This window comes from Mustela erminea, chromosome 13 (genome assembly GCF_009829155.1).
Source record: "Mustela erminea isolate mMusErm1 chromosome 13, mMusErm1.Pri, whole genome shotgun sequence".
Taxonomy (NCBI): Eukaryota; Metazoa; Chordata; class Mammalia; order Carnivora; family Mustelidae; genus Mustela; species Mustela erminea.
This window is the reverse complement of record NC_045626.1, coordinates 63,317,184-63,331,058: the sequence shown is the minus strand read 5'-3', so window position 1 is coordinate 63,331,058 and position 13,875 is coordinate 63,317,184. Positions and strand designations below refer to the sequence as shown.

The window sequence follows — 13,875 nt, the reverse complement described above, 5'->3', positions numbered from 1 at the left end:
GGATCTAGAGCTCACCCACCCTGTTATAAGCGGAGGCCTCCAGATGGTGAGGGGCGAATCTCAGCCCCTTGATCTGCAGGTCTGTGTGTGGGTTACACAATGGGTTCTGGGCCTCGGATCACACCCACCCCCGACCCGACTTACCGGGGGTGTTTAAAGGTCCCGGGGAGGGGACGCTGAAGTTCTGCGGGGTGCGGGCTGTCACTGGACTCTGGGAGGGCTGTGGTGAGGGGCTCGGCAGGAAGCTACTAGGGGAAGGGGCAGGGCCAGAGCTGCAGCAAAACAAAAGCAGATGCACCTGTGAGCTGGGGCACAAGGTGGGGCCCGCCCTGGGAGCCAGGTGGGGAGGGCCACCCCCTGCCAGGCCTACCTGACGTTGGAGTTGGGCTGCGAGCTGGGCTGGCCAGGCTGCGGGGATGGCTGGGGAGGAGGGGGCATCGACTGTGGGGTCTGCACCTGCTGGCCCGGTGACGGCGAGGACAGCATGGTGAGGCTGTTCTGGCTGACCTGGAAGTGGAGGGGGCTCAGCCTGCTCGCCTGCCACACGTTCTCACTCCTGCTGCGCCCTCACTCCCACGCCCATCCCCATGTCACAGACCCCATCTGCACACAGAAGCCCCCTCACCCTCTCAGCCTCACCCAAATACCCCTTCTTCCAGACACCCTGTGCCATGAATACCAACAAGGGCACAGGGCCCCACCCCGAGGATCCACACACACAAGTCCACGATGATGAGCGGCTGGCACAAAGGCCCGGCTGGGCAGCTCCTGCTCCTTGGCAGGGAGACCATGAGGTCCACAGGCTTCTGCGCTGGAACAGGACATCCCCATATTTCTGTTTGACAGGTCGGGGAGCCAGAGAAGGCCTATGGCCTTGGATGGTGCTGCCTGGCCTTCCCGGCCTGTGTTGCTCTCCTCTAGGTGCCAGTGAGGACCCCGCCCTGCGACAGATGGGACCAGCTTCCCACATGCTTCTGTGAGCTCCCCCCAGCTCTCAGGGCACAGTGGGAGCCTCTCTCATGTTTAATGGGAGCAAAGTGGCCCCTGTGTCAGCCCCTGCCAGCACGTGTGGCCTGAGGACCCTCGGTCTGGTGGCTGAGCAGCCTGCCTTGACTGGCAGAGCGAGCAGACCTGCCTCGCCCAGGACATGATGACGGTGGCGTTAAGGGCCCGGCAAGAACCAGCCCAAAGTTCCCTGCTAGTTTCAGGGCTTCCCAGGGTCAGCGGAGGGGGCTCCTCCCACACCCTAGTCAAGCTCCTACATGCTGAGCCCCCCTCAGAGCCTGCTTCCTGGAGCCTAATCCATAACCCCCCCAACTCTTGGACTGTCCAGTTCTGCAGACCAAGCCCAGTGCTTGTCTCAGGGCACTCTAGACCCTCGTGCCATCTGGGGCCGGGGGTTTGTGCCTCCCTCCCACACACTCATCTGCCATGGGGGCGGGGGCAGGAACATGCAAGCCCAGGCTTCCAGCTGCTAGGCCCGGTTGTTCTACCAAGTGAAGCAACAGGTCCCAGGTGATTCACAGTGATGCCAGCGAGGGCAGAAACAGGGCCTGGGGCAGCTAAATTGAACTGAGTGCAGCAGGTTTCTCCTAGGCAGGGCTTGCCGTCAGTGCTGGGCTACGCTGAGTCCCAGGGCAGGCAGCATGCCCCCGGCACTGGACAAGAGGCTCCAGAATCCACCCAAGGACCAACAAACTCCCAGGACTAGGAAGGTGAACAGGCCATCTCAGAAGAGCCCATGCCAAGAAGCAGATGGTGCCAAGGAGGGAGAACTACAGGCCTGGGGCCTCCACACCCTGGGCTCAGCCTGCGAGGCCTGGGAACTCCCCTGGAGTGGTTTCCTACAAAGGCCCCGCTGTCACCTCCCCTTTCCCTCTCCCCAACCTGCTGCCACACACCACCTTGTGCCCCTGAAACTGCCTCTTGATGTGCCCTCTTCCTGCCTCACCTACCTGCATCTGCCCCAGGGAAGAGCCCCAGCCTTATTAGCTTCTGTTCCAGCAGATGTCCCTTCTAGAAGGTGTTCAGCTCCTGTCTGTAGTGTAAAGCTGGTACTTCTCTCAAGGGAAATGAGGCATGTGAGGGCACCATGACCAGTACAAAGCCACTCAAGGGGAAGGCCACTGCACAGTTCACTTCCCACCTAAATGTCTGAAGCTGTATCTTAAAAGGCACCCTCAGCACTGTGACCACAGGAAACAGGGCACTTTCCCCACAACCTCTGCTGGGTTCCATGGAGCACACATGGCTCCCCTGGGCATTAGAGTCTGCAAGAAACAGGCAAGAGCAGCCTGCCCCGGACCTGGGCACAAGCTCAACGCTTTTGCTTCCTCCTATGAGCCTGTATGTTACATCTAGCCACAGGCTACCCCAGGCCACTCTCCAGGCCACCACAGGAAACCCCTAGGCTTTCGACATCCAATCCAGATCTCTTTACATCTGACAGTGCCTATGGAAAAACGCCTGATTCTATTGGCAGCACACACATTCCCCTTCCCAGGCCTTTAGGATCCCCTCACCAGTCAGCACAGGGCTCATAGGCTTCCCAGATCCTGAGATGCCACAGACACACGCAGGAGGAGGAGTCACAACCTGAAGGCCTCTGTCACGAAAAAAATGGCCAACCAAAGTGGCTAAGGAGACGGAGACCCCCCAGGCTTCAGATTTACGTTCCGTTTGGCTGATGCTGGGGGAGAGAGGAGCGAGACAGCTGGGCCCCTCCAGTGATGTATGAAGCCCCCTAGAGGGGGCACCACTGCCCTAGCTCCGAATCTTCCCTCCCCACACATGTTCTGCCAGAGGCACAGGCTTGGCGGTCACAACGGCTAGCACATGCCATGTGACACTAATGTACCCGCTCACTGTCACCTACATATCACACAGGGGAAGTGGGAATTAAGAGAGAAGGGACATGCTCAAGGTCACACGGCTAGCAGAGTTCAGGCATCTCAGCACCATCAACTCTCCCAAGGAGCAAGGACAAGTGTCTGGGAAGAGACCCTGCACAACAGCCTGAAGGCAGGAGTGGGGGAAGGCAAGTTTCAAGCAGAGGGGACACAGCCGAAGCACAGGGGAGTGGCGGGGCCAGGATGCTGGGCAGCAGGGCAGCAGGCCTCATCTGGGGAGCAAGTGCAATGAAGATACCTCAGGGGACGCTGGTGGCACCATACCCTGTAGCCATCTCGGGACAACCCATGCCCACCAGACATCCCTGGAACATTCCCGACCTCTTGGACCCTGTACGTGATGCATCCCCAGAGCAAAGAGGAATATGGACCCCACCGTGGCACCACCTGCTCACACTGCCAGGGACCCCACATCACCCTTGCACCTCTGGACCCCCACGCAGGGCACTGCATCCAGCACGTGTCCAGCACAGAATCCTGCTCTGTCATGGGCGTCGGGGTCATGAAGTGTTCCCCCAGTCTGAAGACACAGCCATGGGACACGCTGCAGGGCCGGGGGCAGAGAGTGTCTGAGAGCCCCCTCTCCTGAAGGGCTGACAGAACAGGCCTTCTAGTTCGCCTGATCTCCTGACCCCGGTTTGTTGTCACAAGGAAGGAATCAGGAAGACAGGTGCTGCAGGCACTGAAGCACCTCACTCCAGTGCCTGGAGCAGCCGGCTGCCGAAGGCTCCGCTGGGGTACCCATAGGACGGCAGCGGCAGCCCTGACCTGTAAGGAAGCAGCTTCAGAATAAGCATGCTCTTCGCAGAAGGGACGCGATCAGCAAGACACAGACACGAGAGCAGCTGCACACCGATTCTGGACCCAGGTCTGTGGCCAGCCAAATGACCACAGTGTGCCTGCGCTGGCGCAGGGGTGGAGGGAGGCAGGGTGTGGGGGGCACGTTTGACCCTCGAAGCCAGGACCCCACCAAGAGGCCAGGGTGGGAAAAAGGAAGTTGTGGAGCCTGGGCCAAGGATTTAATGGAGCGTCTGGGCCCCTTTTACAGGGAGTGGTGGCTTCTCTGGCCTGAAGCACTGCCGGGGGCCCAGTGGCGGACATTTACCTCCACTGAGGCGGGTGACAACAGGGAGTTTTCCTAAATGCGTGACCTGTGACCCACTGCAGTGAGGACGAACAAGTCCACAGACCGAAGTAATTCAAGGCCTGGCATGTACCACATACTCACCATGCTAGGGACATATTCTTATGGAAATCAGCGCCGCGTGTTGACGCCAAGGTCATTCCCCCACACCCAACAACCCAACCTCAGTATACCCAATGGATACCGAGCCAGAGGCTGCAGGAGAGGAAAACAAGCAGCTCAAGGTCACAGAGCTGAGAATCAAAGGGACCAGGACAGGAACACTCACTAGTGACAGGTGCACAGGTAACGGGGCCGGCAGTGCCTGAGGCAGCAAGGGATGGAGCCCCGAGCAAGGGGTCGTGTGGAGGACCCCAGGCAGCCTTAGGTCATGAGGAACTGCGCCCGGGCTCCGCGCCGCCCAGCCCTCCGTGCCACCTCAGTTAACAGACCCACCGTCCTGCCACACAAACTCGCTCCTCCAGTGAGCTCTGTCAGAAGGCCTTTTGACCAGCACGTTCCAGCCACTTCTGCCTCCCATCATGCAGTGACTACCAAAAGGGAGGCCAGTGCCGAAGAACTCACACTCCAGTCAGTGAGAAACTGCTATTGGCACATCTGGGGCAACTCTTTAGGGTCAGGAGGCAGGAAGGGTTACAAGAGACCACGCTGCCGAATGGCAATGCCTCGGCCTCAGGAAGGTCCCTGCCCGTCTCAGTGGCGGTGGTGGCGTGGCGCAGGGCCTGAGGCCAGCAGCCCATAATCACCCTGCCCGGACAGCCCAGCTCCTGGGTGGCAACAGTGGTGCCTGCACACGGGCCATCAGGGAAGGGCAGGCCCATCTGCTAGGGTTACGGGTGTGGCTGCCTGACAGGAGGAACCGCACCTTACAGTAGTGGCAGCTCTGGGGTGTGCACAGCAAACCCACTAGAATGGGAAGCCCATCAGACTAGGGAACCTTCTTACCACTTTATTCTCCAAGTCCTAGAAAAGGGCCTGGTCCACGGAATGCCCATGACAACAATCTGTTAAATGACTATGCCACGGAAGAATTCCAGATGCCGTATGGTAATGGGAGAGCCAGGAATTCAGCTCTCTGAAAAAGTGTGATGCACACAGAAGACTCTGGACACCCAGAAAGGAGCGCATGTAGTAAATTCTACACTCCACCCAGTAAACTGTAGAACAGCATAGTGCCCGAAAACTTTCCACCACAACAGACGGACTTGTTCTATAATCTGTGCTGTCCACTACAGGAACCACTGGTTTCCTCATGGCACCCTGGACCCTTGACATGTAACTGAATTTCTTTCTTTCTTTCTTTTCTAAGATTTTTATTTATTTGACAGAGAGATCACAAGTAGGCAGAGAGGCAGGCCGGTGGCGGGGGGCGGGTGGGGGGGGAAGAAGGCTCCCTGCTGAGCAGAGAGCCCAATGCAAGGCTCGATCCCAGGACCTGGGAACATGACCTGAGCCGAAGGCAGAGGCTTAACCCACTGAGCCACCCAGGCGCCCTTGAATTTCAACTTAAGAAACTGAATTTTTAGTTTTTTTAAATCTTAACTAATTTAGAAGTGAATACCTATGTATGGCTGATGATTATACAATATCAACAGCACAGCTCAAGAAAGCCAGCCTCTCGGGTGCCTGGGTGGCTCAATGGGTTAAGCCGCTGCCTTCGGCTCAGGTCATGATATCAGGGTCCTGGGATTGAGTCCCGCATCGGGCTCTCTGCTCAGCAGGGAGCTTGCTTCCCTTCCTCTCTCTCTCTGTCTGCCTCTCTGTCTACTTGTGATCTCTCTCTGTCAAATAAATAAATAAAATCTTAAAAAAAAAAAGAAAAGAAAGAAAGTCAGCCTCTCTGCTTACCTTAGGTTTCATTTACCACGAAAAAGACCCCACCATAATTATCTAAAACACTAAACTTTAAAAACTTTTTTTTAAAGTAAACTCTACCCCCCATGTAGGACTTGAACTCATGACCCTGAGATCAAGAGTAAATTCTCCAACTGAGCCAGCCAGGCAACCCTAAAACATTAAATTTCTTCAAAAGAAAGTTAGCTCCCATGTTCTCCAGCAAGTGAAAATACCAAAACTATCCAAAACACTGAAATGAAAATAAACCCAGGTATTCACTCCTGCACCACATAAGCCAAACCCAGCTCACCTGAGGTTGGTAAGTCACTCTGAAAATCACGGTGAAGGAAGTCAGCTGTAATCATGACAGGCCTCAGGAAGGTGCTCAGAAGACCCTGAGCTTCCTGGGGGCCCTCGGTGCTGCCCCAGAAACACCTATGCTGAGGGCTATCTGCCCAAAGGGGTGGAGCTTGACTGCATGGTAGGAGGGGGCTGGTGGGCAGGAACTGGGCTCTTACATGCATCCCACCTCAGGCCAAAGCTGTGGAGATCGTCTTGAGGTCAGAGGGAAAACAGTGATCCCGCCAAGAAAAACAATGTGTGGGCAAGTGGAGAGGGGTGTGCAGCCTCTGAGACAGGGAGCGCCCAAGGGTGAGGGGTCTCTGGGGCTCAGAGCAGCTTGGCCTAGATGTCCCTGCCCACAACACTGAGGCCTATGCACACATCCAGAGCCCACCGGAGCCTCCAAGAATGCTGCTCTCTGTGCTGTTGGTTTGCACTCAACAAACCTCTGATCGGGGTGCCTGGGTGGCTCGGTGGGTTAAAGCCTCTGCCTTCAGCTCGGGTCATGGTCCCAGGGTCCTGGGATCAAGCCCCACATCGGGTTCCCTGCTCGGGGGTGGGGGGGAGCCTGCTTCCCCCTCTCTCTCTGCCTGCCTCTCTGCCTACTCGTGATTTCTGTCAAATAAATGGGTAAAATCTTAAAAAAAAAAAAAAAAAACCTCTGATCTGGTGACGAGCCCACAGAACCCTCAGGGCCCAATCTCATGGGCCACGGTGGTGGTTCTGGGAGACTAGGCTCTGGCGCCAGACTCAGAAAGAGAGCCCTCCACTAAAGTCACTATGAGAAGTCGACCACCATTAAAACAGAAGAGTCCAGAGAAGCCAGCTCGCAGCACCTCTCCTTTTCAGGAGTCAAAATGGCTGATCAAAATGCCTTTGAGGGCCTGAACTCAAACCACCCTCCTCTCCTCAGGCCTCTGGGCAGCTTTCAGAGAACTGGTTTCCTTCTGTGAGGACAGTCACAGCGGGGTTGGCAAGGGAAGCCTGGCACTCTGTACCTCCCAGGTGCACCTCTCAAAGGATGCGGCGAGTCAGGTCTGTCCTAAGCATACAAGATGAGTGCAGACTCCAGAACTCCAGCGTGCTCTGGAAACGCTCTCCTCAACCACATATACTTCTAGAAGCATATGGGTACCGAGTCAGGCTGAGCACAGCTGTGAGTCTGGGCCTGGCTTGTGCTAATGGGAACCCGGTGGTCGCCCATGGCCTTGGCACCCTAGCTCTGGGCTCAGAGTCGGAGAATGGAGCCTGCACCTGGGCCCTAGAGAGCAGGGTCTACATGCACTCACAAGCGTTAGGATGAAACCAACTAAAACAGCAGGGCTGGGTGCAGAAAGGAAGCAGATCTAAGAAAAACCCCAACCAAAACCTCTGTCACAGGAGGTTTGTAAGCTGGTCCCTGAGACCACGGCGGCCTGGATGGCCACTCAGTCCCTATGGCAGGTATGCCAGGGACAGCGCTCTGACTCAGGACAAAGGCCTGCTCCTCCAAGAAGCCTCTGGCATCACATGCATGTTCCACTCACACCCACGGGTCACAACGCAGCAGCCACTGGGGGTGACATAAGCAGCAGCAGATGCCAACCTGCTGGGCTGGGGAGTGGATGCCCCTCCAGCCACACCACAAAGAACCTGCCAGAGTGGGAAGCCAGGAAGCCACTGTACCGGTGTCTGCCAAAACTCAGGCCCAGTCCCATGGAGCCCACCAGCCTGTGAGACACAAAGTGGGACACTGGCGGGGTGTGCAAGCACTCACAGGGTACTCAGGGAAACAGGCATATCTTCCCCTGGAGGGCCTACGGCCTGTAGAGAGTGGGGCCGAAAGCAAGGGCCCTTGGGACTGGCTCTATAGTGGTCAGCTGGGGCAGCAGTGAACACTGTCCGTTTACCAGTACTGCACTCACAGGAGCCTACCGGCAACTCAGCAGCGCCCCCTCCAGAGGAAGAAAGGCCTTGAGAAATCAGTCAGGTGGGATGAGAGAGGTGGAAACTTTTTCCAGGAAAAAAATGAAGTAATAAGGAATGAAAAGCTTAAATCTAAGTTGCCACTGACTGCTTTTCTCGTAACTTGAGAACTCCTGAGAAGGAAAGTTCTTTTTTTTTTTTAAACCACAAATCCTAATGGAAAAGACATCGGTAGTGTTTACTGGATCACATGAGCCCCACAGCCAACAACCAGCAACTCCTTGCATTCTCACAAGCATCAATGTTCACTACTCCCAACACACCTCTACTCAGAAAGGAATTCACACTCCACCGTGCAGGCTTCAGGCCTGCTCCCCTGCAGGACACGGGGCAACAGGGCCCAGGAAGAAGAGAGCAAGGTCCAAGTAGTGCACCAAGGCATGGTGCGAGATCACCGTGCAGCAGCCAGGTTACCTGCACACAAGTCAGGGAAGTGTGCTTTGAGGACAATTCTTTGTAACTTGAGAATTGTAGCTAAATTTCCATATACTAACAGAATAGAAGGTTAAGAGACAAAAGCCTCAGTATTTTTAGAAACGGAGACACATTGTGTTCTGTATTTATCTACAGTCACAGATAAAGTTTAGGGGAGAAAAGGAAGTTAGTGCATTTCTTGTCATATTCTAGTACATCCCACTCTGGGTGATGATGACATCATCTTTCATTTACACAAGTAATGTCAGATAAAACAGAGCCTGGGCTCAGGGCTCACCAATTTTCCTGGGACACCAGAATACTAACCTTCACCCCAGGCTGAGAGCCCTAGTTACCTGTCAGACTCGGCACCGGTGAGTGTGAAGGGGCGCCTCTCTTCCGCTCTGCCTGGAAAGACCAGGCACGGAGGGCTGCGTGCTCAGTGCCCTGGCCCCAGCACTTCTCTCACAGAACCACCAGAACCCGGCTATGCATCAGGACATGCATTATCAGTTAAACAGCAAAAAACTGGAAATCATTTCAGGGTCCAGGAACAAGACACTAAGTAAGGACATAAAAATACATTCATAGGCGATCAGTGTAAAGTAACACTGACTGAGGGTATTTAATTATAGGAGAGGGGCTCCAGGCTGACTCAGTCAGCAGAGCACATGACTCTTGTCTCCGGGTTGTGAGTTCAAGCCCCATGTTGGGCATGGAGCCTACTTAAAAAAAAAAAAAAAAAAAAGTTTACAGAATTGTTTACTTCTGCAGTAATGAGAACAGGAAAGAAGCCATTATAAAATCCTATGTACAGCCCATTATGACCTCAATGATGTAAGAGAACTAGAAAGGAAAAAAACCAAACTGTCCTGTGCTACAATGTTTCTCTGTATGTCCCTCAGCTTTCTATCTTCTACAGTCACTATTTTTTAAGTTTTTGGGTCAGGGGGCACCTGGATGGCTCAGTTGGTTAGGAGTCTGACTCGTGGTTTTGACTCAGGTCATGATCTCAGGGTTGTGAGATCAAGCTCCACATCAGGCTCTACACAGGGTGTGAAGCCTGCTTGGGATGTTCTTTCTCCCTCTCCCTCTGTCTCCTTCCCCATGCTAGTGTGTGCATGCTCTCTCTCTCTCTAAATAAATAAAATCTTAAGAAAAAAAAAAAAAAAGGTTTTTTGGGTCGGGGTGCCTGGCTCAGTCAGTAGAGTGTACAACTCTTGATCTCCGGGTTGTGAGTTCAAGCCTCACATTCGATGTGCAGCCTACTTAAAAAAAATAAAATAAACAAATAAAATCAAGTATTTGCATCAGAGTATCTGCAGCCTTGTCTTGTCCACTGTGCCAACCCAGACTGCAAAGGAAGGCTGTGAATTCAAAGATGCCTCCAGGGAAGGTCTGTCAGACCCCAGGAACCCTGCTGCTACTAGACTAACACAGCAAGGCAGGCCTGAACCCTGAGACAGACCAGCCACAGAGGCCCTCAGGGTGCGGCCAATGGCCTGAGAGGAGCAGCAGAAGGGCACACTGTGCATGGCTGGGCTTCAAGAATGCTCCCTCTGCCACGAGCACCTGGGAATCCCACCATACAGCCACAAAGCACAGGGAAGAGCCTCTCGCCTGCTCCCTAAGGCTGATCTGTGACACCTGAGAGGCAGACATCACTCCTGAAAAACCTCAAGGCGCATGCCTCATAAAAGCAAACCCTCCCACAAACATTCAAGTAATGACCCCCTCATCCTCCCCAGCTATCAGAGTCCCACCATCTTCCCAGTGTCCCCGCCGAAAAAAAAGAATCCGGGGCCCACCTTAGTTCTGCCTTAACAGAACTCCACTGTGTAGGAGTAGGGAAGGTTACACATCAAGGTTACTCTAGAGGTGACTGAGGCCGCAGTCAAGCTCTCATGCTGACTGGGCTGGGTCCTCCAACAGGAGGAGAGCAGGGTAACCGCCAGGAAGAACAGCCCTAAACACGGGCTCAGTGTGGGGTCCTTAGGTCACAGACCACATCTGCTTTAGGGCTTAGCTACATGCAAACACGTCAGGTCCCTCTGCTGGCCCACGTCCCTTCAGGCAGCTTCCCATGGACTGGATCAATGTGGCCAGGACCAGACAGGACCAATTCTGAGCCACCTCCATCATAAGATGTCATCAGACACTAACAGAACACACAGTATCCCAGGAGCGCTCAACATGCGCTGTTACCGGCCACGGAGCTGGGCTGACCCACAGGTAGTGCGCAGGGCAGGGGCACAGCAGTGTGCTGGGGACAGCCTAGCTTGGGGCAGAACCTGGACATGTGGCACGGCACCTAGCAGGTCTGTTCTGTCTAAAACCAACACTCTCTCTTGAGCCAGTGTTCCCACTGCCAGGTGGAGACAGAAAGAACCAAGATCCCAGACTAGGCATCTCCCCTCCTTGGCACCAGCAGGCGGAGGTTGTGGGGGGCGGGGTCTGTGGAAAAATCACGAGGCCCGATCTGCAAGCCCAAACACCAACAAGGATCTGGCCTCTGCTAGGAAAGGCCAGGCAAGGCCTACTCTGGCCCCTTGACATCCAATACACAGAGGGTGGGCACAGAGGGCCTCAGCTATGCCTCTCAGCACAGGGGGCCAGCTCTGGCAGCCAGCTGGGCGAGGAGCTGCAGCATAAGCCTGTGCCATCCACTGGCACCAGGTACCATCTTGGGGGTGCTCTTCCGTTTCCAGAGCACCACGGTACACCGACTGCTGGCCCTGTGCGCCGAGCTGAGGCGAAGCTGAGACCACAGAGCTATCCTCTCCAACACATGTTCTCAGAGAAGGAGGGAAGGGGGAAGCTGGATGGTGTCTGAAGAGAGGTGGCGGGGCTCGGATAGGACCAGGCTGGCCACCTCGAGGACACTGGCTCCCAGACCGCCCCTGATGCAACCAGGCCCCTCATGGGAGGGTGCCCGACATCCAGCTCCACACATAGATGGACAGGCACCTGCCAGCAACTACAGAAGCCCTTGGCTGCAAAGGCCCTCACCTGCACTCCAGAGCCCACGATCTGGGAGGCCTGCGCTGTCGGTACCGCTGTCTGCTGCTGCACCTGGGGCTGGACCGGCTGCACCTGGGGCTGCACCTGCGGCTGCTGCACCACCATAGGAGTTCGCACCTGAAGGAGAAAGGGAGAATACGATCTGGACACTACCTCTGCGGGAGCTCTGAATCTCGAAGCTTCTGAGAAGGGACAGGGTCATCCTGATTACGCTGGCTCTGATGTCACCCTGCTGGCCTTACCCCTATCTCATTAGAAATGTGCCAATCCAGCCTGGCTCTGAGCCGGGCCCCACCTCCCCTGACTATGATGAGCAGCGTGACCCTCCCACTGGGGTGTCACCATACAGCCACCACCACTACCATCTACTGCTGCAAGCAAAGCGATGGCTCTCAAGGCCAAGTGCAAAGCCCAGCCTACTCGACCTCTGGGCCAACCATGTGGACGGTCTGTGAGAGCCCCACTTAAAGCCCCTAATCCTCAAATGAAACCAGGGCTGGTCCCCAGGTAACACGTGTGACTATACCTTGCTCCTCACGACCCTTCCCAGCCTTCCAGCCTGGCCCTCTGGGTCTCCCATCTGCCCACCACTCAGTTCAAAGCATGGCCCATTCTCACTCCACTCAGTAAGTCAAAACCAGCAAAGTCCACGAAAACCAAGGAAATGAGCTGAAAAAATAGTTCCCCAACTTGATGCCAATATTGTGTCCTCTGTATAAATGTCACTGACTGCATTTGCTTTTGTACAGAGATACATAACAAGACTAACAATAACACTATTTTCTATTAACACGTTTCCTCAAAAATGCGCTAATGACAGGGATCTTTGCTCATAACGTAATTCTTATTTAGCAAACCACTGTGATGCTCACCGAGGCTGCATACCCTCCCTCACAGCAAGAACATGTGTACTGCTGTCCACCTGATCACCAAGTCTTAAAATGCCATGCATGGCTGCTGCCAACACTAGACAGACTGCTTGGAAGAACACGGCTGCCCAGCAGCAGGGGTGCCTCCGTGCAGGGTCCAGTAGCTCCTGGAATGCACACTCCCTTGCCAAGCTGGTTGCTGAGGCTGGCATGGGGAAGAGCCTCCTATGGCCCAGTGCTTGAAGAGGTCATGAAGGCTCTAGCCATGGAGCCCCAGAAAGAGCTGCCAGCCACATGCTGCACCAGGAGAAGGGCTGCGGCCCACCACAAGCCACGGTACTCACGAGTTTCAGCTGTGGCTGGGCATACAGCATCTGTCCAGGGAGGGCCGGAGCCTGGGACACCAGAGGCTGGGTCTGTGACTGCGGTGGGAGCTGCGATGGCTGGTTCTGAGCAACAGGTGGCTGCTGGGGCTGCGGCGGCGGCTGGTGGTGCTGCGGGTGGTGCATGGGCTGCAGCTGCTGGGGCAGGGCCTGGGAGGGGGGAGGCTGGGGCTGCTGCATCGGCGGCTGCTGGAGCGGTGGCTGGGCCTGCAAAGCTTGCTGTTGCTGCTGCTGCTGCTGCTGCTGCTGCAGCTGCAGCTGTGCCATCCGCTGTAGCTGCTGCTGCTGCTGTATCTATGGGCAGAAGGAGCCAGACTCGGTCACCCCACCAGCCTCTAGGCTCTGTGTCAGCCTCGGCCAGGGGAGCCTGCCTGGGCTGCCCTCGCTGGACTCCGGAAACACGCTGAGAGTGTGCCCACATCCTGGCCACCGGACACTGGCCGCACCTGAGTCTGAGAATGGAGGTGCGAGGGAAGGATCCAGAGGATTTTAGAAGTAACCCATGGAAGCTGGGGGTAAACGCTTGGGTGGCTGCAGATCTCTGAGGCCTCCCCAGGGATGCCTGTCTGGTCACTAGAGTGGGCAACAGTATGAGCCTTGGGAAGATAGCCAACGTCTGCTTTCCAGGAAGATGAGAACAGTGGGACTGAGGACCACAATCAGCTCTGGGGGAGGGGGCCTCTGAGACCCAGGAGGGTGGCCACTGGGAAACAGAGGCAGTATGCCAAGGCCAGGAGACGGTGGGCAAGGGGAGAGCTCCCCTCAGGTCTTCCCTCCCTCAACCAAGAGCAGACCTGACAATGGATGCTTTAATACATCTAGATGCTGCCTGCCAACCTCGGGAGGAAGAAAACAGTTTCTAATAAGCAGAGCTTCTAAGTGACACGCAGGAGAGATGAGGTCTGGTTCGAGCTGTGTCCAGACACCAAAACACTCAGAGACAAAACAGGAGGCATGCGAGTACTCAACGACAACATGCTCACAGGACAGCT

General features: G+C 55.5%; 1 protein-coding gene across 9 annotated transcripts in view; it reads right to left on the bottom strand.

Annotated features, from left to right (window-relative positions):
• The window catches only part of MED15 (mediator complex subunit 15), a 66,923-nt gene that overhangs the window by 4,510 nt on the left and 48,538 nt on the right, over positions 1 to 13,875 (bottom strand). For 8 of the 9 annotated variants that reach the window (XM_032311119.1, XM_032311126.1, XM_032311120.1 and 5 more), the window contains 4 exons: positions 12,845 to 13,177; positions 11,620 to 11,748; positions 371 to 507; positions 145 to 272 (listed from right to left, as the gene is read on the bottom strand). In XM_032311119.1, the coding sequence (XP_032167010.1) occupies positions 145 to 272; positions 371 to 507; positions 11,620 to 11,748; positions 12,845 to 13,177 (727 nt within the window). The remainder of the gene's footprint in view (positions 1 to 144; positions 273 to 370; positions 508 to 11,619; positions 11,749 to 12,844; positions 13,178 to 13,875) is intronic. The other variant, XM_032311122.1, reaches the window with a different exon arrangement.